The sequence below is a fragment of the Periplaneta americana genome, chromosome 3 (assembly GCF_040183065.1).
Source record: "Periplaneta americana isolate PAMFEO1 chromosome 3, P.americana_PAMFEO1_priV1, whole genome shotgun sequence".
Lineage (NCBI taxonomy): Eukaryota > Metazoa > Arthropoda > Insecta > Blattodea > Blattidae > Periplaneta > Periplaneta americana.
This window is the reverse complement of record NC_091119.1, coordinates 26,162,587-26,186,960: the sequence shown is the minus strand read 5'-3', so window position 1 is coordinate 26,186,960 and position 24,374 is coordinate 26,162,587. Positions and strand designations below refer to the sequence as shown.

General features: G+C 35.0%; 4 protein-coding genes across 9 annotated transcripts in view; 1 reads left to right on the top strand and 3 right to left on the bottom strand.

The window, feature by feature from the left end:
• The window catches only part of LOC138695871 (uncharacterized), a 20,058-nt gene extending 8,702 nt beyond the window's left edge, over positions 1-11,356 (bottom strand). The window contains exon 1 of the mRNA XM_069820193.1: positions 11,222-11,356. The gene's annotated coding sequence lies outside the window, so the exon portion shown is untranslated. The remainder of the gene's footprint in view (positions 1-11,221) is intronic.
• Positions 1-24,374, top strand: part of LOC138695868 (metabotropic glutamate receptor 1-like) — a 1,249,477-nt gene that overhangs the window by 1,168,857 nt on the left and 56,246 nt on the right. The gene's annotated exons all lie outside the window — the stretch shown is intronic.
• Positions 1-24,374, bottom strand: part of LOC138695870 (uncharacterized) — a 97,202-nt gene that overhangs the window by 27,202 nt on the left and 45,626 nt on the right. The window lies entirely within an intron of this gene.
• Positions 10,124-24,311, bottom strand: LOC138695869 (uncharacterized). The gene is made up of 2 exons (XM_069820187.1): positions 24,159-24,311; positions 10,124-12,532 (listed from the first exon to the last, which is right to left on the bottom strand). The coding sequence occupies exon 2, from the start codon at positions 12,507-12,509 to the stop codon at positions 11,241-11,243; it is 1,269 nt and encodes a 422-aa protein (XP_069676288.1). The 5' UTR covers positions 12,510-12,532; positions 24,159-24,311; the 3' UTR covers positions 10,124-11,240.

The window sequence follows — 24,374 nt, the reverse complement described above, 5'->3', positions numbered from 1 at the left end:
ATAAATACTTTCACATAGTAATTCCACTATTGGACATTACAGTCTGTAATTAATTGTAATATTGGATAGATATTTCTAATTGTTTATCTGAAGATACCATATTAGGCGAAAACGTTCATGCCAATTACATTGATATACAACACATGTTATACATGTAATAGTGTAATACCTTGTTGAAGTGATCAATGTTATAAGTTATTGGACTGAAAATTTATCTATCTATCTATCTATCTATCTATCTATCTATCTATCTATCTATCTATCTATCTATCTATCTATCTATCTATCTATCTATCTATCTGTCTATCTGTCTGTCTGTCTGTCTGTCTGTCTGTCTGTCTGTCTGTCTGTCTGTCTGTCTGTCTGTCTATCTATCTATCTATCTATCTATCTATCTATCTATCTATCTATCTATCTATCTATCTATCTATCTATCTATCTATCTATCCATCTATCCATCCATCCATCCATCCATCCATCTACTTATTTATTTATTTATTTATTTATTTATTTATTTATTTATTTATTTATTTATTTATTTATTTATTTATTTATTTATTTATTTATTTATTTATTTATTTATTTATTTATTTGTGTCTATAGCAGGGCAAAGCCCCAATTACAATAGACAGTACAGATATTCGTTTAAATAACATAGAATTGCATATAACATGAAAAAAGAGATTAAACGGATACAAATGCAAGATACAAGTGTAAATACAAATTAAAATGGAAAATGAGAAAAAAAACAGACAAATAGATACTGCCTAAATAAAAGACACAGATATAGATATAAATGAAAAATACAAAATAAAATAAATGAAAAATAGTTAATTATAGATATCATAGCCAAAAATGTAAAATGTAGCTATAGTTGGCAAATAACAGAATAACAAATAGCAATATTATTAAAATCAACTACCTTCAGTATATTAATAAGGAAATGTTTATATTCCATGTAAGAAGTACAGAAATCTACATCCCATGTTTTACATATTTCATTGAAATTGGAACACATTTTTAACACTGGTGAATTTTTATCTGGAGAAGTGTTTGGTTTTTTATAATATAACAATTGACCATTTCTTAAATGTGATGCTCTAGCGTTAATCTGGATTTGTGATATATTTCGCTGTTATCCAGTAGACCGTTGAATATTTTATACAATAAAAGTTGCTCAGCAGGTAATCTACGACTGGCAAGAGACATTAAATTAAATTCAGCAAGTAGATTGTTGTACGAAATTTTGTTAGTATATATTATTTTCTGTATTACACGTGGCTAATAGTACATTATGCAACGACCCTATAATGGTAGTAATTAAGACGCGAGTATGTTTACGAAACTCGCTTGCGCTCGTTTCATAAATTTCATATGAGCGTCTTAATTACCATTATAGTCAAGTTTCATACGACTTTTTATGCTCGACCATATTTCTAACTTGAAATTATTCATAAGTATTAATGTTATTCTTATCTGACTGAGGAGCGGAACTGACATTGTGCAATACCTCGTAAATTGTGAGATGTGCGCAAACGCGAAAGTATTTATTTTTTCTGAGAAACAAATGTCGACATTGACCTTGATATAATCTAGAGTGTAAAATAAACATTAATCTTGATATAACCTTGAAATTGAATTAGACATTGAAAAACGAGATGACAAATTGAATTTATTTGAATATTATTTACAATCAACGCTAATTATTATAGGTACAGAAGTGACTTTATTTCAAATATATGTGATTTATTGTGCAATTGGTGAAATGAATTTGCGGGAATGTGCTTTGTGAAAGGCTGGAAGATGACGGTGAATTGATGTTAATTTCTATATTGTTTTTTTTTTTTTACTGAGTTTAATATTGTATTTGAGATTTCAATTTTATTTTGGATCGATTCTTCAACATAACCTTCTGCGACAGTATTGGATTTCCAGCCTCCGTGACGTTTCAATGTTGTGATGTCGCCGCCAGCGTCTACTAAAATTGTCGCAGAACTCCTGCGAAAACAGTTGTCTTTCGATTGCATATCCGAGAATAATCGATACTTGCGCTTTCATGTTGCTACAATGGTATCTTCTGATTGGTGGAACACCTGAACTTTAATGAATAGGTGTACTTTAATGAGATCCATTAAAGGGCTGCTACCAGGTGTATAATTACTACATTTCGGCATGGTCGAGCATAAAAGTACATTATGTGTTCGTGTCATAAACAACTTACAAATAATGGATAATTGAAGTCAGTTACAAGATAATAACTATAAAACTGCAGTCAGTTATCGTATTCTTGGGATTATATACAAAATATATTTTTTTGTACAACTGAAAGAAGGGAAGTCAATTTCCTTATTTCGGTGCACAGTAAATGATTTCACTCATGTGTGTCTATATATATATATATATATATATATATATATATATATATATATATATATATATATATATACAGGGACATCACTTTATTTTTACCAACATTTTTAACATTAACCTGGCTATACTCGAAAACACTGTTGCCCCCTTCCATTACAGGAGTTTGATGTTACTAGTGCAATATGTAAACAAATCATTTTACTAGGTATAGGAGGAGAGAAAAGTAGTGTATCCATTTATGTTGTAGGGAAATACGATATTACGATTTTCAGTTTGATCATCACTTTTACGGAATTTATCAAAATACAGTAGAGTAGTAACATTTTTTTTTCAAAAACTCAACTTTTTAGGCGGCTATGTTCGTTATGTAATGTCTACTTTATTTAGCATATTAATTATTGATGTTAACATACAATATAGAGAGTGCATTTAAATTGAGGGGGTCATAAGTAAAGGGGTGTAACTGCACTTAAGTTACTTTTGAGAAAATGGGGTTTACATATTTAAGCTTTCGTAAAACCGGTGAAATTTTTATTTAAATTTTAATGTGTGATGCGATTAAAATATCCCTTTGCCACTAAAATTTTAGATACTTTAGCTTACACTGGATGCACTTAACTCATGTTATTACAAATGTCACTAGCATTCCTTTGCTTCTAGCCACCTCAATTCAAAATAAGCTAATCTGAATTTTTAAACAAGTTGCTGAAAATGGTTGCCGTTCATTACAATGCAGGCTTCAATTCTTTACGCATATTATTAAAAACATTTTGAAGCATATTCTCTGAAATTTAATTTATCGTTTCTTCAATATAATTTTTTAGTACGATATTATTAATATAGGTTCTTTCTTCTATAGAAAACGCAACCATATTTCTGAAACACACTATACACTGCAGTGTTTACTTCACTGCTTGAAGACTTCGAATGCAACAGCGGCCGTAAGTTTGTGTGTCTGACGGGAGCAAGGACATTAGTGAAGGGGTGAGAGTGAAGTACATTCAGAAATGCAGGTACAATAAAAATGCAAGTAAAAATAAAATGATGTCCCTGTACAATGCAGTGCTTGGGAAAAGTGACATCAGTCAGTTTCCACAAACCTTTTTTGATAATTTATTGACAACTTACGGAACATCTGCTCCCTTGGAAAAAATACACAAGTATTTCTCTCATTACAATAATTCATACAGAAAAAAATCAAATCGACATAAACCAGTGTAAGTTGTCAATAAATTATCAAAAAAGGTTTCTGGAAACTGACTTATATCATTCTTCCCGAGCAATGCAGATATATGATTAATAGTTCAAGAAAATAAATTGTAAGGAATAATATCACTCGCAACATGGTGAAGGAACTGAATTGTTACGAAACGCAATATATCTCTTTGTGTTCAGTTTATGTACCTTAAATTATAAAACAAAGCTATCCCATCGCTGGTCCCAAAAGGTCCTTTGACTGGATATTAAGGCTTCTACATAACGATAAAATCAGCACTGAATATCTGTCAAATAGTAAGGCTCCCAAACTACGCTCTTGCCGCCTTTATCCTCAAGGAAAACTCCCTGGTACTCATTTCTGTTAGAGGTTGATAAGTGAACTCCAAGGCCATTGTAGGCCTATCCCCAGAGAGATTATGTTGTCTCAACAGTAGTCTTCAAGTGTGGTGAGTGTACGCGAAACAAACACAAACGTGTCAGCGAAAAGTTCTGGAAAGCAGACAGTGACGTCAAGTGAAGAAGAAACAGGAGTGACGCGAACTGGTTTTCAGCAAGCACAGCAGAACAAGACACCAATGCAAGCGAATGGAAATAGTGGACATCAGATGGGAGCAACTACGAAGCGGGTGAAGGAACTAAGATCTAAATCGAAGCTGACGAGAAGTAGAGAAACGCAAGTAGGAGATAGTTCAGGGAGCAGTGATGAAGGAAGAGGGGAAAACAAGATGAAAAAACAGTATGACTTAAGGAAATGGTGTGGAGGGGAAATAAATCGTGAGAAAAGAAAACTAAGACCTAAAAAGTAGCTATGTGGAAAAGTGAGTAGTGAAAAGTGCATATATATAATTAGAGATGTAGAGTGAGGGGAAATGTTTCATAAGGAGGGGGTTATAGTATTTTTGGTATAATGATGGGTTAGGAGTAAAGTAGAGGAAGAATTGATGAAAGACAAGAAAAAACTAGTGGAAGAATTGCAATAATAAATAAAAAATAAGTAATCTCCTAAATGACTTGTACGTGAGGCGTGTAAAACGGTGAGACGACACTGTATACTAATAATTATTAATATTAATGATTAATTAATTATTAATATTAATTATGAATATTAATTATTATTATTATTCATATTATAATATGAAGGACCGTCTCACCGAAAAGTATATTGCTTGAAGACAAATATACATTCATTCATTCATTCATTCATTCATTCATTCATTCATTCATTCATTCATTCATCAGTAGTCTTGCGCCTACGGCTGGAGAGGTCCGCACTATGTAGGCTACATGCTTTCAAGTAATATTTGATTTATAGCTATATGATATACCTACCCGTACACCATATATTGAAATTAGGTACGAAAGAAGGAGGTTAAACAAGAGAGAGAGAAGGAAGGAAGAAAGAAAGAAAGAAAGAAAGAAAGAAAGAAAGAAAGAAAGAAAGAAAGAAGGAAAGAAAAGAAGAAGACATACCGTACTGCTATCGAATAAATAATGGCAACTCATATTATTACAAACGAATGAATGTTTTAACGTAAATAAATGTCTCCTGTAATAATAATAATAATAATAATAATAATAATAATAATAATAATAATGGTTTATTTTAACTGGCAGAGTTAAGGCCATTCGGCCTTCTCTTCCACTCAACCAGTATGATAAAAAATTACTACAGTGCTATGAATATAACATAATTAATACGAGTACAATACAATACAATTCAAAGCAATACAATACTACAAATACAAGACAATATAATACATAATTAATATAATACAATGACAATTCTTTTCGTCTTCACAACACCAATAAAATAATTAAGTAATAATAATAATAATAATAATAATAATAATAGTAATGATAGTCATACCTAAATTAAATTAAATTATTAAGCTCAATCACAAGTATAATTTCAATTTGACTGCGCCCGTAAGAAATCGTTTAGCCTTTTCTTGAAAGTGGTTATTGTCTGGCAGCCCCTAATCTTCTGAGGTAGAGAATTCCATTCACGGGGAACTGAGACAGTAAAAGAGGATGAATAGTGGGATGTTCTATGGGCAGGAATTGCTAGGATTTGGCTCTCCTGTGACCTGGTGTTTAGATTGTGACTGGAGGATATGTAGTTAAACCGGGAACGAAGATAATTTGGAGTAGAAGTGTGGACAGCTCGAAACAGAAGAGAGAGCGAATGAAGTGTTCTACGGTTACTAAGTTGCAGCCAGGATAAAGATTTGAACGAGGATGTAATGTGGTCAAATTTGTGAGCATTGCTGATGAATCTGACACACATATAGTGCACACGCTGCAGCTTGTTCGAAAGGTCAGTTGTCAAGTCTGTAAATATTACGTCGCAATAGTCAAACAGTAGTAGTACGAGAGTTTGCACTAAAGTCTGTTTTAATTCTGGCGGGAGGAAGTTTCTGAATGGGTTAAGAGAATGCATGGTATAGCACACTCTCTTGGATATTTCCTTTATTTGGCATTCCCAATTTAAATTTTCGTCCAAGAAAATGCCGAGATTTCTGACGACGGAATGGTACGGAATAGTGGCATTATTTACTGTAATAATTGGGATATGTCTGTAATGTGATTGCAATTTTAAAATGTTCGCACAAAATAATACACTATCTACCAAAAAGTAATTGGCCACTGTATTTGCCCCTTTAGAACCTCTTGTTGCTATAACAGCAGCCACCCTGTTAGGCATGGTCCCCACTAGTTTGTGTAGGATATCCACTGGAATGCGTCGCCATTCCTCTTGCAACATGGCACTCAGTTGGACAATGGAAGTTGGCCCCACGTTTCGGCGGCTACTATGCAGTGGTATGCAGGCAATAATGTTCACCGCCTGGACTGGCCTGCACGGAGTCCTGATCTCAATCACATTGAGCACCTTTGGGACGAATTGGACCGGCGATTGAGGTCTCGGGAGATGCGGCCACCTTCCATTGTCCAACTGAGTGCCATGTTGCGAGAGGAATGGCGACGCATTCCAGTGGATATCCTACACAAACTAGTGGAGAGCATGCCTGACAGGGTGGCTGCTGCTATAGCAACAAGAGGTGGTACCACGAGGTTCTAAAGGGGAAGAAACAGTACCCAATTACTTTTTGGTAGATAGTGTAAAGTATTTCTAGTAATATAACATTGTAGAGTTTTTCGTGTTTAATTTATGTAGTTTGTTTATGTGTTTAGTTTGTAAGTATAGTGTAAGCTCTCTTGGACTGGATCCCCAAGTGTAGTATACCTTCAGCTCACCCTACGCTCCTGTAGGATGCCGATGCCCTTATGGGATTTTAGGCTTTTCATTTTTCATATACATAATATTCACAATCTAAAATCGATAGGCTCGGATGTATATTTTAGTTGGTTATTTAACGACGCCGTATCAACTACTCGGTTATTTAGCGTCGAGTCGGCCTGGGTAGCGCAGTCGGTATAGCGCTGGCCTTCTTGCTCGAGGTTGCGGAATCGATCCCGGCCCAGGTTGATGGCATTTAAGTGTGCTTAAATGCGACAGGCTCATGTCAGTAGATTTACTGGCTTGTAAAAGAACTCCTGCGGGATAAGATTTCGACACATCAGCGACGCTGATATAAACTCGGCAGTTGCGAGCGCTGTTAAATAAATTATAATTTAATTTTTAGCGTCGATGAGATTGGTGATAGCGAGATGGTATTTGGAGCTATTGAGGCCGAGGATTCGCTATAATTGCCTGATATTCGCCCTACGGTTGGGGAAAACCTCGGATAAAACGCAACCTCCTCAGCCGAACGAGCTACGCGCAGGTCGCCAGATGTATGTATTATACTCATACAGGGTGTTTCGCTCAAGTAGGCTAAATATGTCGTCGGTCTTTTAGTATTCTAGATCGAAAGCGACTGTGTGTGTTTATTTCCTTTGATCGAGTGTGAGAAGGTTTTGTGTTGCGTACTTCATACAGATAATATAGGCTGAAAGATTCTCAAGATCAGAGCATTACTATATTGTTTTCGCTGTAAGAAAAATCCTAATGTAAACATAACCACGTTGCTGTCATACCCGTGATTGGCTCCCAGTCGAAACACTCACATGACGCAGAAAAATATAGTTCGTATCTGGAAACCATAACCTTGTATTATTTTAAAATAAAAAATTGAATTCTAGTTAAATACGATGAAACATTTAACTTCACTCATGTGTATAACGTTATGTAAAAGAAAAACTACTTTTATATTTTGTTATATACTGTGAACGTGGAAGAATACCAACAGTAATACCGAGGTAGTCTGTTCTTGTAACAAGCTGGCGTCACTTGAGCTCGTAGTTGTTCACATAAGCACGTGGTACTGAAGTATGGCTTCTGCATCCTCGGTGTGTGTGGTTATTAAACATAAGAGTGGAAACCCTCTCAAAAGCGGAGAAAAACAAATAGTCTTTTATATATATATATATATATATATATATATATATATATATATATATATATATATATATATATAATAAGTTAAGTGAGTTTTAATTACAGTAATTATAAAATAATTATTTCCTAGAACAAACGAATGCATAGTAGTGAGGTTAGGCCTATTTGACGAGTAACGGGAAATGTTTAACAAGAAATAGAATGTACAACAGTAGGCGGGAACACGTACAGCTCGATCAAGTTAAGTCTGCGAGCCGAGAGGGGAAGTTGGAGGCAGTTCTGTAGTGAAAGGAGGCGGTAACGAGAGGAGACCAGTACAGTCTCATATGACAGCAAAGTTTTCCTACTGCGCTTCAGTTTATAGAGCGGTAACAATTTAAGACGCTTTGAAATAGACTGTACTTCTACTTCTGCTTGACAGTGAGGTTTGGCGTTCTGATTGGCAAGCGTGGGCGTAGGAGAGAAAGTTGCATGAGGGGGGAGACAGCGTAACTGTTGCCTTTATCTGAAGACAAGGACAACAAATGCGTGCGCTCCGTAGTGTATTTTAAACGATGTGTACACGTTGAAATCTGAGCGTCAAGTGACCTATGTGGCAACTGTGTTTTGCCTCTACATTCCATCCCGATATCCTCACTCGCAGACTTGACTTGGACGAGCTGTACTGAGAATCTATGGCGCCAAACAGCGGCCAATGAAGCCTCACTTCAACCACGTGCTATTGTTTACATTAGGATTTTTCTTACAGCGAAAAGATTATACGTTCCTGAGTTCCGTTCAATGCAGTACCTTATTTACAGTTACAATTCCCTTGTGGCGTTCTAGCGTTCCTTTCGCCCGCAGACCTTTCAAAAATCACTTGGAAATTAGAGGAACAAATGAAGAAAACGGTTCTCTGGAGATGCAACGGATCTGGAAAGATCTAAATCGTGAAGCTGATTTTTATCTTCATCGCAGTAACGATAATGATTCTTATGTCTACCAATTTCAGTTTATAATACAACGTCCCCTTTCGAGTATAATTTCTTTCATTTATTAACATCAACAATATCAGTTATTGTATTATCCGAAAAATGTCGTCGTCTTCCTAACAAGTATTAGGCCGAGTGGCCTGTTACGGTCTCAAACTAGAATTTTCAGTCCATCTCTTCTTCGGACGACCTAGAGATCTTTTGCCATGCGGATGGTAATGAAACAGTGCTTTTGGAATTCTGCATCGATCCATTCGTTCGAGATGACCCTTCCACTGAAGTTGATATTTGCTGATGAACTGCATAATGGGTTCTATTTGAAGTTCTTGCATTATGTCTTCATTTTTTATGATCCCAGCGAGTACATCCAGCTGTTGCTCTCATAAACCTCATCTCACTTGCTGTTATTCTACTGACATCTTTATTCTTCACAGTCCACGCTTCACTACCATAGCTTAATTCTGGCTGTGCTAAGGTTTTATACACGCCTATTCTTGTGTGTCTTTGTACTAGTGAAGGTTTCATGATTTTATTAATGATCCCCATTGTTTTATTATATTTACATATTTTTTCAGCAATATCTACTTCATCATAAGGTGATAGTGTATAGCCAAGTCCTAAAAATGTCAAGGGGTAACGTTAAGGGATGAAAGCACACGTTTTGTTTTCAGTGAAAATTATTTCTCTCAATATTTCTAAATCTCTATGAATATATATATATATATACAGTAGTGGCAAAAAAACCGGACCGACCCTTGTAGCTGATTTCAGAGCCTTGTTCACTCCAGAGCACGATAGACTGGTAACTAAGAAGCTCTCAGTACAATCTTCAAATTTGAATTTTTCAGATGTTTAAAAAGGTTCATTTCAGTAAATATATTTTTTTACCATTTATGCCTGTTGGTTAATCTACATTATGCTCCAAATTTATATTAATGTAGTTATCCTGTTGTTGTTGTTGTTGTTATCGTTGTCGCTGTTGTTGTTGGTCAACTGTCCGAAAACAGGTTTTAACTTCATAAATGACACCAATGAGCCATCACTCATTAGGCAACTAAGCTAGATATAATGGAATAGGTTGGCCATTGAACGTGTGATATTTATCATTTTTCCACGTAAGTTAAGTTCAGTTTTTAATTGCAGTGTTTTTCAGTGTTAGGCTTAGATTTTCATATACACTCTTCTTTATTTCTTTATCAAACTGGATCTTATAACCCAAGTGGATTGAACAGAAACATTTTCAGTTTTAGGCTTAGATTTCCATATACACTCTTCTTTATTTCTTTATCAAACTGGATCTTATAACCCTAGTGGATTGAACAGAAACATTTTCAGTTTTAGGCTTAGATTTTCATATACACTCTTCTTTATTTCTTTATCAAACTGGATCTTATAACCCAAGTGGATTGAACAGAAACATCAACAAAATTTCATTCAATGCATACTTCACAATTCAAGGACTTCAGAGCAAGAGGGATCAAATTTTTCATACTTACTTGAAACATAGTAGTTATGTTCCCAACTTACAAATATGACTATGTAACAAATAATAATTTAATTCCAACAGATATTTCAATACAGCAACACTAGAATAATTTATTTACTAGCTTCCTTAAGAAAAACGTGTCTAAATATATGTCAGACAAGTATGTAAATTCACTTGTCACAACTAGCACAAGAATGGAAAATCGCACATAAACATATTATATGCTTTCATATAGTATTATTTTTAGTTTTCGAAAGACTTATTAAAATCTACTAGCAAAAATATATGTTAGAATATAAAGACAACAGCATTCCATCCATGCAGCAAAAATTCAGCAACACACATTAATTAGCTTATAAAAATTACTATCCTTTCAATGCCCGCTCTCCGCCTCCCATAATTTTGGTTATCTCAGTCTTGGAAGGAATAATTACTTATAAAATATTTATCATACCGATCCCGAAACTAATAATGGACTATCAACCAACCCCAATATGAGATTCTGCAAGACAATATGGAGAAGATGTGAGGAAATAATGAGTTTACAAGCAGGAACTCAGAACTTGATGATGATGATGATGATGATGATGACGGTGATTATTTCTCATGCGAGTAACAGCACTATTCCTTTTTATAAAAGTTAAGAGAGGTACATCGCTGATAAAAATTAATGTAGTGACAAGATACTGAGCTGTACATTTATTTTATATGAATTTACCCTGTTAACCGATACTCATACTTCGAGTAAATGTGTCTGTAGTATGGAATTTCAATTACCATAGCGTGTACTACAAAATCACAGAAGTCCTTTCTTTCCGTAGTGGATTAGAAATGTCTGGAACACCTCTCTGAATCGATTTCCTGATAATGCAGAGTCTATTGGGTTTTGTTGGTCTCCATTCTCGATGTAGTCTTCCTTGAGGTCGCTTAAGTTAGGTACTTCGTCCTTGTACGCCAACACAAAGCAGAGAATATTGCAGGTGGTCATCAGTCCGAAATACTCTTTGGCTTCGAACTCTTCCCTAAGCTGCTGCAATGTGAACATCTCAGGATCGAGGTCCAAGCAACTCAGAGAATCGGAAAGTTCTGCGTGGTACTCTTCTAACAAATGATCTCTTTGCTGGAAACGAACGCTGTCATTGCAGCTCATGCAAAGAAAGTACTGCAGGTCCAGAGCTGGAGAAGAGAACCTGGCTATCTGGAAATCTACAAATCTGACGTCCTGTACCTCCCCCGTGTTTGGGCAATATTTGAACATCATGTTATTCACCCAGCAATCCCCGTGGTTCAAGACATTGAAAGAATGCTTCTTCGGCTTCGTAATTTCAACCATTTGATCAGTTGTATTTGGAATAAGAGCTCGAATCCTCTCAGCATAATGTTCGTATCCAGACCACGTTTCTACTTTGGAAGCTAAGCTGTCCAAATTCAACTTAAAATGTGTTTTCATTTGTTCTCTTTTACGTTCGGAGTCTGTGAACATGGTCTCGCTGAAGACATCCATGCTGCTTGGATCTTTCTTATAAAGAGCCACGGATGCAGCGTGCATTCTAGCAAGAGCCCTTATGGCTATCTTACAGTGGTCTAAGTCAAGGCCCTTGTGTCTATTCGCCATTTTGTAGCCAAGTCTTTGCAAGTCTTCCAAGACTAACGTGTTAGGTAAATTGCATGAAAGACTTCTTGCAGAGAGGATACGAAACTTTTCTTTGGAGAATTTCTCCTCCATGATGCGATACATTGCTGGAAATGTGACGCTGTATATTTGTTGTTCCTTCTCGAATCCTTTCATCTCGGCCAGAAATAGTTGTAATATCTCTCCTGCCGGAAGAGATTTTATAATAATGTTGTAATTCTTGATGCATATGTCAGCTTCGCTATCGCTGTACTCCACAGTGACCCTGTACAGCGTGCTGAGGTAGTTATCTCCTTTCGGTACAGCGAGCATTGCGTCGAAATTTCGAACAGAGATCTTCTTTTTCTTTTCTTTGGATAATATTTCCGTCAAAAACTCATTATTCATCCAAGAAGGAATTGTAAAACTTTCCGCAACCGTCGTACTTCCCATAATGCTTCTGAATGTGTTTGTACCTGTAAAACAAAATAATCAATAGAATTTCATTTTTGTAGGAAGTAATATATTTAAAAAGATAGATATGTATCTATGCAGTTAAAATTAAATATGAAATTATGAAATATAACTTTTGATGTGATGTTAGGTTTTTTCAAGGATATTGAATTGTATCGTAGATGTAGAAAGTAACAGCTTGAAAGACAGGTAGTAACGAAAATATATTTAAAAATCACAATGGGCTGCAAACTTTGTCATATTTTTGCATACGCAAAAATTCACTTGTATTATAATTCTCCTATTTCTATTTTATTTTGTTGAGGAAAGTCATGCATTAGTGAAATTCCTTGCCTTGTATCGAAACAGAGTGTAAACCTCTATTTCTGCATTGCATACAACGATAATTCTTTATAATGCAACAGAAAGTAATTCTGTTTTCCTTAATCAATTTGAAGCTCATCTGAATGTATATTATTAATTCCACACAGTTACATAATATATCTATTCGTGTATTGTAAACCATATCAAATATTACTGTTTTCTTTTCAAACAATCGGCATTTCACGTACACAAAGTGGATGGTAACCTCTGTACCAAAATTTAAGAGGTGATTCTACATGTTAAAAACATTGAAGATACAAAGGGAGTTTAAAGGGAATGACAGACATTCGTTCAGTAAAACATTCAAGATACACAGGGAATTTAAATGTAATGACAGACATTCCTTCACCAAAACATTCAAGATACAAAGAGAATTTAAAGGTAATGACCGACATTCCTTCAGCAAAACATTCAAGATACAAAGGGAATTTAAGGGTAATGACCGACATTCCTTCAGCAAACATTCAAGATACAAAGGGAATTTAAAAGGTAATGACCGACATTCCTTCAGCAAAACATTCAAGATACAAAGGGAATTTAAAGGTAATGACCGACACTCCTTCAGCAAAACATTCAAGACACAAACGGAATTTAAAAGGTAATGACCGACATTCCTTCAGCAAAACATTCAAGATACAAAGGGAATTTAAAACGTAATGACAAACATTACTTCAGCAAAACATTCAACATACAAAGGGAATTTAAAGGTAATGACAGACATTCCTTCAGCAAAACATTCAAGACACAAAGGGAATTTAAAAGATAATGACCGACATTCCTTCAGCAAAACATTCAAGATACAAAGGGAATTTAAAGGGAGTGACAGACATTCCTTCAGCAAAACATTCAAGATACAAAGGGAATTTAAAGGTAATGACCGACATTCCTTCAGAAAAACATTCAAGATCCAAAGGGAATTTAAAGGTAATGACTGACATTCCTTCAGCAAAACATTCAAGATACAAAGGGAATTTAAAGGTAATGACCGACATTCCTTCAGCAAAACATTCAAGGTACAAAGGGAATTTAAAGGTAATGACCGACATTCCTTCAGCAAAACATTCAAGACGCAAAGGGAATTTAAAAGTAATGACAGACATTCCTTGAGCAAAACATTCAAGATACAAAGGGAATTTATAGGGAATGACAGACATTCCTTCAGCAAAACATTCAAGACACAAAGGGAATTTAAAAGGTAATGACAGACATTCCTTGAGCAAAACATTCAAGATACAAAGGGAATTTAAAGGTAATGACAGACATTCCTTGAGCAAAACATTCAAGATACAAAAGGAATTTAAAGGTAATGACCGACATTCCTTCAGCAAAACATTCAAGACGCAAAGGGAATTTAAAGGTAATGACCGACATTCCTTCAGCAAAACATTCAAGACACAAAGGGAATTTAAAAGGTAATGACCGACATTCCTTCAGCAAAACATTCAAGATACAAAGGGAATTTAAAGGGAGTGACAGACATTCCTTGAGCAAAACATTCAAGATACAAAAGGAATTTAAAGGGAATGACAGACATTCCTTCAGCAAAACATTCAAGACACAAAGGGAATTTAAAGGTAATGACAGACATTCCTTGAGCAAAACATTCAAGATACAAAGGGAATTTAAAGGTAATGACCGACATTCCTTCAGCAAAACATTCAAGACACAAAGAGAATTTAAAGGTAATGACAGACATTCCTTCAGCAAAACATTCAAGATACAAAGGGAATTTAAAAGGAATGACAGACATTCCTTCAGCAAAACATTCAAGACACAAAGGGAATTTAAAAGGTAATGACCGACATTCCTTCAGCAAAACATTCAAGATACAAAGGGAATTTAAAACGTAATGACCGACATTCCTTCAGCAAAACATTCAAGATACAAAGGGAATTTAAAGGTAATGACCGACATTCCTTCAGCAAAACATTCAAGACACAAAGGGAATTTAAAAGGTAATGACCGACATTCCTTCAGCAAAACATTCAAGATACAAAGGGAATTTAAAGGGAGTGACAGACATTCCTTCAGCAAAACATTCAAGATACAAAGGGAATTTAAAGGTAATGACCGACATTCCTTCAGAAAAACATTCAAGATACAAAGGGAATTTAAAGGTAATGACCGACATTCCTTCAGCAATACATTCAAGATACAAAGGGAATTTAAAGGTAATGACCGACATTCCTTCAGCAAAACATTCAAGATACAAAGGGAATTTAAAACGTAATGACCGACATTCCTTCAGCAAAACATTCAAGATACAAAGGGAATTTAAAGGTAATGACCGACATTCCTTCAGCAAAACATTCAAGACGCAAAGGGAATTTAAAGGTAATGGCAGACATTCCTTGAGCAAAACATTCAAGATACAAAAGGAATTTAAAGGGAATGACAGACATTCCTTCAGCAAAACATTCAAGATACAAAGGGAATTTAAAGGTAATGATCGTCATTCCTTCAGCAACACATTCAAGATACAAAGGGAATTTAAAGGTAATGACCGACATTCCTTCAGCAAAACATTCAAGATACAAAGGGAATTTAAAGGTAATGACCAACATTCCTTCAGCAAAACATTCAAGATACAAAGGGAATTTAAAGGTAATGACCGACATTCCTTCAGCAAAACATTCAAGACACAAAGAGAATTTAAAGGTAATGACAGACATTCCTTCAGCAAAACATTCAAGATACAAAGGGAATGACAGACATTCCTTCAGCAAAACATTCAAGATACAAAGGGAATTGAATGGTAATGATCGACATTCCTTCAGCAACACATTCAAGATACAAAGGGAATTTAAAGGTAATGACCGACATTCCTTCAGCAAAACATTCAAGATACAAAGGGAATTTAAAGGTAATGACCAACATTCCTTCAGCAAAACATTCAAGATACAAAGGGAATTTAAATGTAATGACCGACATTCCTTCAGCAAAACATTCAAGCTACAAAGGGAATTTGAAGGTAATGACCGACATTCTTTCAGCAAAACATTCAAGATACAAAGGGAATTTAAAGGTAATGACCGACATTCCTTCAGCAAAACATTCAAGACACAAAGGGAATTTAAAAGGTAATGACCGACATTCCTTCAGCAAAACTTTCAAGATACAAAGGGAATTTAAAGGTAATGACTGACATTCCTTCAGCAAAACATTCAAGATACAAAGGGAATTTAAAGGTAATGACCGACATTCCTTCAGCAAAACATTCAAGATACAAAGGGAATTTAAAGGTAATGACCGACATTCCTTCAGCAAAACATTCAAGATACAAAGGGAATTTAAAGGTTAATGACCGACATTCCTTCAGCAAAACATTCAAGACACAAAGGGAATTTAAAGGTAATGACAGACATTCCTTGAGCAAAACATTCAAGATACAAAGGGAATTTAAAGGGAATGACAGACATTCCTTCAGCAAAACATTCAAGGTACAAAGGGAATTTAAAGGTAATGATCGACATTCCTTCAGCAACACATTCAGGATACAAAGGGAATTTAAAGGTAATGACCGACATTCCTTCAGCAAAACATTCAAGGTACAAAGGGAATTTAAAGGTAATGATCGACATTCCTTCAGCAACACATTCAAGATGCTAAGGGAATTTCAAGGTAATGACCGACATTCCTTCAGCAAAACATTCAAGATACAAAGGGAATCTAAAGGTAATGACCAACATTCCTTCAGCAAAACATTCAAGATACAAAGGGAATGACAGACATTCCTTCAGCAAAACATTCAAGATACAAAGGGAATTTAAAGGTAATGACCGACATTCCTTCAGCAAAACATTCAAGATACAAAGGGAATTTAAAGGTAATGACCGACATTCCTTCAGCAAAACATTCAAGATACAAAGGGAATTTGAAGGTAATGACCGACATTTCTTCAGCAAAACATTCAAGATACAAAGGGAATTTAAAGGTAATGACCAACATTCCTTCAGCAAAACATTCAAGATACAAAGGGAATTTAAACGTAATGACCGACATTCCTTCAGCAAAACATTCAAGATACAAAGGGAATGACAGACATTCCTTCAGCAAAACATTCAAGATACAAAGGGAATTTAAAGGTAATGACCGACATTCCTTCAGCAAAACATTCAAGATACAAAGGGAATTTAAAGGTAATGACCGACATTCCTTCAGCAAAGCATTCAAGATACAAAGGGAATTTGAAGGTAATTACCGACATTTCTTCAGCAAAACATTCAAGATACAAAGGGAATTTAAAGGTAATGACAGACATTCCTTCAGCAAAACATTCAAGATACAAAGGGAATTTAAAGGTAATGACCGACATTCCTTCAGCAAAATATTCAAGATACAAAGGGAATTTAAAGGTAATGACCGACATTCCTTCAGCAAAACATTCAAGATACAAAGGGAATTTAAAGGGAATGACAGACATTCTTTCAGCGAAGGTATTATTCATTTAAGATACAAAGGGTATTTAAATAAAATTACAAAATTTCCTTAAGCAAAGATACAAACCCTTTTTAAAAAAATATGTTTTGTACCTCTTTTTAATGTGACAACGTGTTTAGTTTGTGTTTATATTCCGCTTATGGTCTTGTCTGTGTTATTGTTTTTCAAAGAATTTTAGACAAGGGCTCACTAGCCATTTAAGATACAAAGGAGAATTAAAGTTAATCACAGACGTTACTTCATTACTTCAGCAAAGGCATTTTCACTCAAAATAAGTTCGGATGAAGTTACGTATTATCCTTATTATCCTTATTTAAAAATATGTAAATAATGAGGGGCAGCCACCGGCGTGGCTCAGTCGGTTGAGGCGCTTGCCTGCCGGTCTGAAGTTGCGTTCGGGCGCGGGTTCGATCCCCGCTTGGGCTGATTGCCTAGTTGGGTTTTTTCCGAGGTTTTTCCCAACCGTAAGGTCAATGTCAGGTAATCTATGGCGAATCCTCGGCCTCATCTCGCCACATACCATCTCACTATCACCAATCTCATCGACGCTAAATAATCTCGTAGTTGAAACAGCGTCGTTAAATAACAAACTAAAAAAATAATGAGGGGCTACGGCGTAAAATATGGTAACTGACATGTTAGTAGAAAAATATTAGATATGTAGCGTATAATATGGTATCTTATTACATTTTGCGCCTAATGTAGTAGGTAGTTAGTTTTCTAACACCTCAATAGGTGGCAGAAATGTATAGATTTTGCTTTCCTGGTAACTATACAAACTGTTGCATGCATAGATGTTTGCCTACCTAATAACTTCAAAGCACTTAAAGTCACTTACCATGTTTTACTCCCGAATCCGTCATTAAAAAATCTTTTGGAAAAAATAATAAAAGAGAGACTTTGACATCAATTTTCACTATCACTGTAAATTTAAATTATAAAACCAGGTCAAAATAATGCCGCAGTCGAGATGAGGAAAAGAAATAATAATTCTGAATTACAGATCTAGAAGATGAAGTTTATGACGATCTTTAGAAGAAAAAATGTCATGAGTTTATTTAGTCCACAACGAATCGCTTACCACCTATTTTGATTCTATTGTCACGCCCATAGTACAAAAGCTGGAACTATACATAAGTTATTGTGAGTGAAATATTGTATCTCAGAAGTCACAGTGGGGTTTCAGAGGATTATATTTTGTAATAATATGGCTGCTATTACACTATGAAAGTTCTTTGACAAAGATCTTTTGTAAAATGTATATTATAAAATATATGACAGTGTAATGGGTTTTCTTTTATATAAGTTTCATTGATAAAAGATCTCTTATAAAATGTAAGTGCATCTTGTTATCTTTGATAAAATATTTCTGTACCTTGGATAAATATAACTGGACTGTTGCTACAACAAAAATTCTGATATCGGAGTGTGAAGGAAATTAAATGTTGTAAATAAATCATTTGTATAATATAATATTAATATTATATAATGATAATATTTTATAATAATTTGTATAACTTTTCAAGTCCTCGCATTGTGGCTCTTCCAATAAGTTCTGATGGACCCTCTCTTATCACGTTTTGCAATTTACGGTTTAACACACAGGCGTTTCATTTTCTGTAAAATGCTTATGTAATAATTGAACTAATTGTAGCTAAACAAGCATAATACTGTTCTTCATTCATAGTGTTATAAACTTCACGCGTAAATATACTTACTTACTTCCTTACTTACTTACTTACTTACTTACTTACTTACTTACTTACTTACTTACTTACTTTTAAGGAACCCGGAGGTTCATTACCGCCCTCACATAAGCCCGCCATTGGTCCCTATCCTGAGCAAGATTAATCCATTCTCTATCATCATATCCCACCTCCCTCAAATCCATTTTAATATTATCCTCCCATCTACGTCTTGGCCTTCCCAAAGATCTTTTTCCCTCCGGCCTCCCAACTAATACTCTATATGCATTTCTGGATTCGCCCATACGTGCTACATGCCCTGCCCATCTCAAACGTCTGGATTTAATGTTCCTAATTATGTCAAGTGAAGAATACAATGCGTGCAGTTCTGTGTTGTGTAACTTTCTCCATTCTCCTGTAACTTCATCCCTCTTAGTCCCAAATATTTTCCTAAGCACCTTATTCTCAAACACCCTTAACCTATGTTCCTTTCTCGAAGTGAGAGTCCAAATTTTACAACCATAAAGAACAACCGGTAATATAACTGTTTTATAAATTCTAACTAAAGGTTTTCTAAAGATTTATTTTGGTTGGACATTTACATTTTTTTAATATAATATATGACAAACCACTATTCAATTTGTTCACAAAAACGTGCTGCTATAAAGAGTTTTGTAACTTTATATGTAATATATTTAAGAACTTGTAAATAATTCAAATTATTGTAGTATATATAATTGTTAATTGTAAGTAGCAAGACTGGGTTACCCACGTCAATGTAAGTCTATATGTAATATATTTAAGAACTTGTAAATAATTCAAATTATTGTTGTATATATAAGTGTTAATTTTAAGTAGCAAGACTGGGTTACCCACGGCAATGAATTCTCAATATAATAATATAAACTCAGGCTATAACTATAACCCTAATGTACTTTCGGGTAAAATAGGGTTCAAGAAAATGTATATTCTAATAATAATAATAAAAAATTCTAACTTTCAGATTTTTTGACAGCAGACTGGATGATAAAAGCTTCTCAACCGAATAATAACAGGCATTTCCCACATTTATTCTGTGTTTAATTTCCTCCCGAATATCATTTATATTTGTTACTGTTGCTCCAAGATATTTGAACTTCTCCCCCTCTCCAAAAGATAATTTTTTCACGCGTAAATATTAGTATCAATAAATCATAAACTTAACGCCTAAATATTAGTATCAACATATCCTCGGAACATGTGTTAACTGTTGTGGATCAAGTGTTAGGTGAGCTTTTATTCCTACTTTTAGGTTATCTTTGATAATAGTACATTATGCAACGAGCCTATAATGGCAGTAATTAAGACGCTCGTATGAAAATTATAGGCATGTTTCATACGACTTTTTATGCTCGACCATATTTCTAACTTGAAATTATTCATAAGTATTCATGTTATGGTTATGTAAGTGAGGAGCGGAACTGATCTGAATTGTGAGATGAGCGCAGACGCGAAAGTATTGATTTTTTCCGAGGCACGAATGTCATTGACCTTGATATAAGCTAGAGAATAACATGAAGATTAGTCTTGATATAACCTGTAAATTGATTTAGAATTGAAAAACGAGATGACAAATTGAATTTATTTGAATATTATTTACAATTAACGCTAATTGCGACAGTATTGGATTTCCAGCCTCCGTGACGTTTCGCTAATTGTCTTTCGATTGCGTATCCGAGAATAATCGATACTTGCGGTTTTATAATGGTACAATGGTGATTTCTCATTGGCTGAACAACTGAATTATAATGAATAGGTGTACTTTAATGAGGTGAATTAAAGGGCTACTACCAGGTGTATAATTACTACATTTCGGCATGGTCAAAGAACTTTGATAGTGTAATAGCGGTCTATGTACAATATTATATATGGGATAAAGTAAATTAAATATATATAAAGATCTTTATTTACTTTGTAATTTACAATGAAGCCAATTAATGTCTTAACATCTGGATGACTGAAAATGCCTGCGTATTGTGTGAAAAACAGAAAAAGAAAGCTTATCTAGTAACTCGAGAGCACATTCAATTATTTCATTTATGTACGTATGTCTTTAGAACAATAGTTTGGGAAGACAAATTGTAAACAGTAATATAATATTGTCACCATGATAAAGCAACTGAATTACTGCGAAAGACGCAAAAAGGTATGAGAAGGAAGCAAATATCACCGTGACACTCATTTTTCCGTCATCAATGAAGCCGGAAACGTATTTTTCTGCTTCATAACACTTACAGTGAAAAGTATTAATTTATTAATACATATAATTAATTTATCCGAAACATGTGTGTCTAGAGTTATATTGATTTGCTCATTTCATTGGACCCTTCCTTTAATGAAAAAGAAATCAAATTTAATTAGTTTAATCAATTTATTGCCAAGAACTTCAGACGCCTGAAGTTATAAGACAAGAATTAATAGAAAATATTTACATCAAATAATTTATAAACTCATTAATACAGGGTGCATCTAAATTGGTGTCAAATATTTCGGGGACGTGTTCCTAACATAAAAACAATTAAGAAATTTAATTAGAACATGGGTCTGAGAACCATTCGTTAGGGAGTTATTAAAGGATTTGTCCCTTCATTGACCGCTGATTGTTTGGTGGTTTTTTGTTTGTTTGTATTTTGTAGAGCAAAGAAATCAGAAGAAAATGTATTCTGTGAGTGAACAGAACGAAATGATTTGCATCATTTAATTGAAGATGTGCTTCTGGACGTCATCCAACGAATGTGTTTTAACATGATGCTGCTCCAGCACATTTCAGTCTGATAGTTCGTAATTTTTTTAATGATCGATTTCCCCAAAGATGTATTGGTCGAAGGGGATTCATTGCATGGCCTACTCGATCGCCTGATTTGAATCCAATGGATTTCTTCGTCCGGGGACATTTAAAGTCCCTGGTTTATGCGACTCCTGTACTTAATGTTGATATTCTGAGAGGGTATCCATTTCACGAAATACGAAACACTCCAGGAATTTTCAACAGAGTACACCAGAGCATGTAACGCAGGTTTAGGGGACACATCGAAGCAGAAGGAAGCCACTTCGAGCAATTTTTGTAACATTAAATTTTGTCTTGTAACTCTGAAATAAATTATTTTGAGACCAATGTTCATATGGACTTTTTGTAATGTTTTAGTGTTAGGAACACGTCCCCAAAATATTTGACACCAATTTAGATACACCCCGTATTGTAAAACGGATTATCAAGAAGCCATATTTTAAGAAGACATTTAATATTTTGAGTTCATGGTCATGTTTATTTTTTATTTAAAGTAAATATCTCTTAATTTTTAGTAACATTTTTGTATTTCATATGCATAATTTTTTTAGTTGACGCTGTATCAATTAATAGATTATTTAGTGACGACGGAATTGGTGATAGTGAGATGGTATTTGGCGAAATGACGCCGAGGATTCGTCATAGATTACCTGACATTCACTTTACGATTGGGGAAAACCTCGGAAAATACCCAACCAGGTAATCAGCCCAGGCGGGAATGGAACCCACATCCGAAAGTAGCTCCGGCTTAGACGGCAAGCGCCTTTGCCGACTGAGCTACGCCGGTCTATCATTCTGTGGTAAATTTACTTATAACTTCTACATGTGAACAAAATCCGTCCAGCTATTCAGGAAAAATCGCGGCACACAGAAATCCACTTTTTGCAGATTCACAACACTTATTATACTTAGCTACTACGTTTCCATGGAGTATTAAAATCGATTTGAATACGCTTACCGTATTGAAACTTCCATGAAATCTGGGGTTCAAAACGATCTGAGTCTCAAGTCGATACACCTGAAAAGTGGATCGCATTCAATACGGGTTAGCTCCATGAAAACGTCTATCGTATTCGAAACGATCTCAATACGCTAAGCGCGTGAACGATCATCATTTGTTTCATGTTCAACTGTTTTACTACTTACTTACAAATGGCTTTTAAGGAACCCGGAGGTTCATTGCCGCCCTCACATAAGCCCGCCATTGGTCCCTATCCTGTGCAAGATTAATCCACTCCCTATCATCATATCCCATCTCCCTCAAATCCATTTTAATATTATCCTCACATCTACGTCTCGGTCTCCCCAAAGGTCTTTTTCCCTCCGGCCTCCCAACTAACACTCTATATGCATTTCTGGATTCGCCCATACGTGCTACATGCCCTGCCCTTCTCAAACGTCTGGATTTAATGTTACTAATTATGTCAGGTGAAGAATACAATGCGTGAAGTTTTGCGATGTGTAACTTTCTCTATTTTCCTGTAACTTCATCCCTCTTAGCCCCAAATATTTTCCTAAGAACCTTATTCTCAAATACCCTTAACCTATGTTCCTCTCTCAAAGTAAGGGTCAAGTTTCACAACCATACAGAACAACCGGTAATATAACTGTTTTATAAATTCTAACTTTCAGTTTTTTTGACAGCAGACTAGGTGACAAAAGCTTCTCAACCGAATAATAACACGCATTTCCCATATTTATTCTGCGTTTAATTTCCTCCCGAGCGTAACTTATATTTGTTACTGTTGCTTCAAGATATTTGAATTTTTCTACCTCTTCGAAGGATGTATCTCCAATTTTTATATTTCCATTTCGTCCAATATTCTGGTCACGAGACATAATCATATACTTTGTCTTTTCGGGATTTACTTCCAAACCTATCGCTTTACTTGCTTCAATGAAAATTTCCGTGTTTTCCCTAATCGTTTGTTTTATTACACCAACGGCAATTATGTATGTTGAAAAGGCGTCTTGTAACACAAAATATTTTCTGTTTTCCTAAAAGCCATTATTACCATTCTTCATTAACAGCCAGAATATTAGGTTTTCTTGCGATTCATTAAGAAAACTCAACAATGTTTATAGCTAAGGCCTACAGAGTGACCAACGTGTTAACATGTTGATGACATGTTAACCAACATAACTTTTCAAATCGTTTTCGATACGTATCAAAAATGGATCGAGGGGGATCGTATTCAGTACGGTAAACGTATTCAAATCGATTTAAATACTCTTTGGAAACTTAGTAATATTGAGAAAGTAAAATATTATGACAGTGTGTTTGAGTTATAAACTTCCTACATCTGTACTTACCGTTATGGAACTTGTGCTTCTTGACACTGAAGATTGTGATTCCTCTCTATTGTACACTGACAGTCCTTCCTGACAATTACGACGATTTGCGGTATGACGCAAGCCTTGGTGATGCGCAACCAGATTATGTTATGTAATATTCCACTATGAACTCAAGGGCGCAAATAACACCATGGCATAGTCCTAGGTGTGTAATTCTTTATCGCTTCAGTAAAC

Bases quoted from the DNA above. Each gene is read 5' to 3' on its own strand.
- LOC138695869 (XM_069820187.1), bottom strand. From the start codon at position 12,509: ATGGGAAGTACGACGGTTGCGGAAAGTTTTACAATTCCTTCTTGGATG.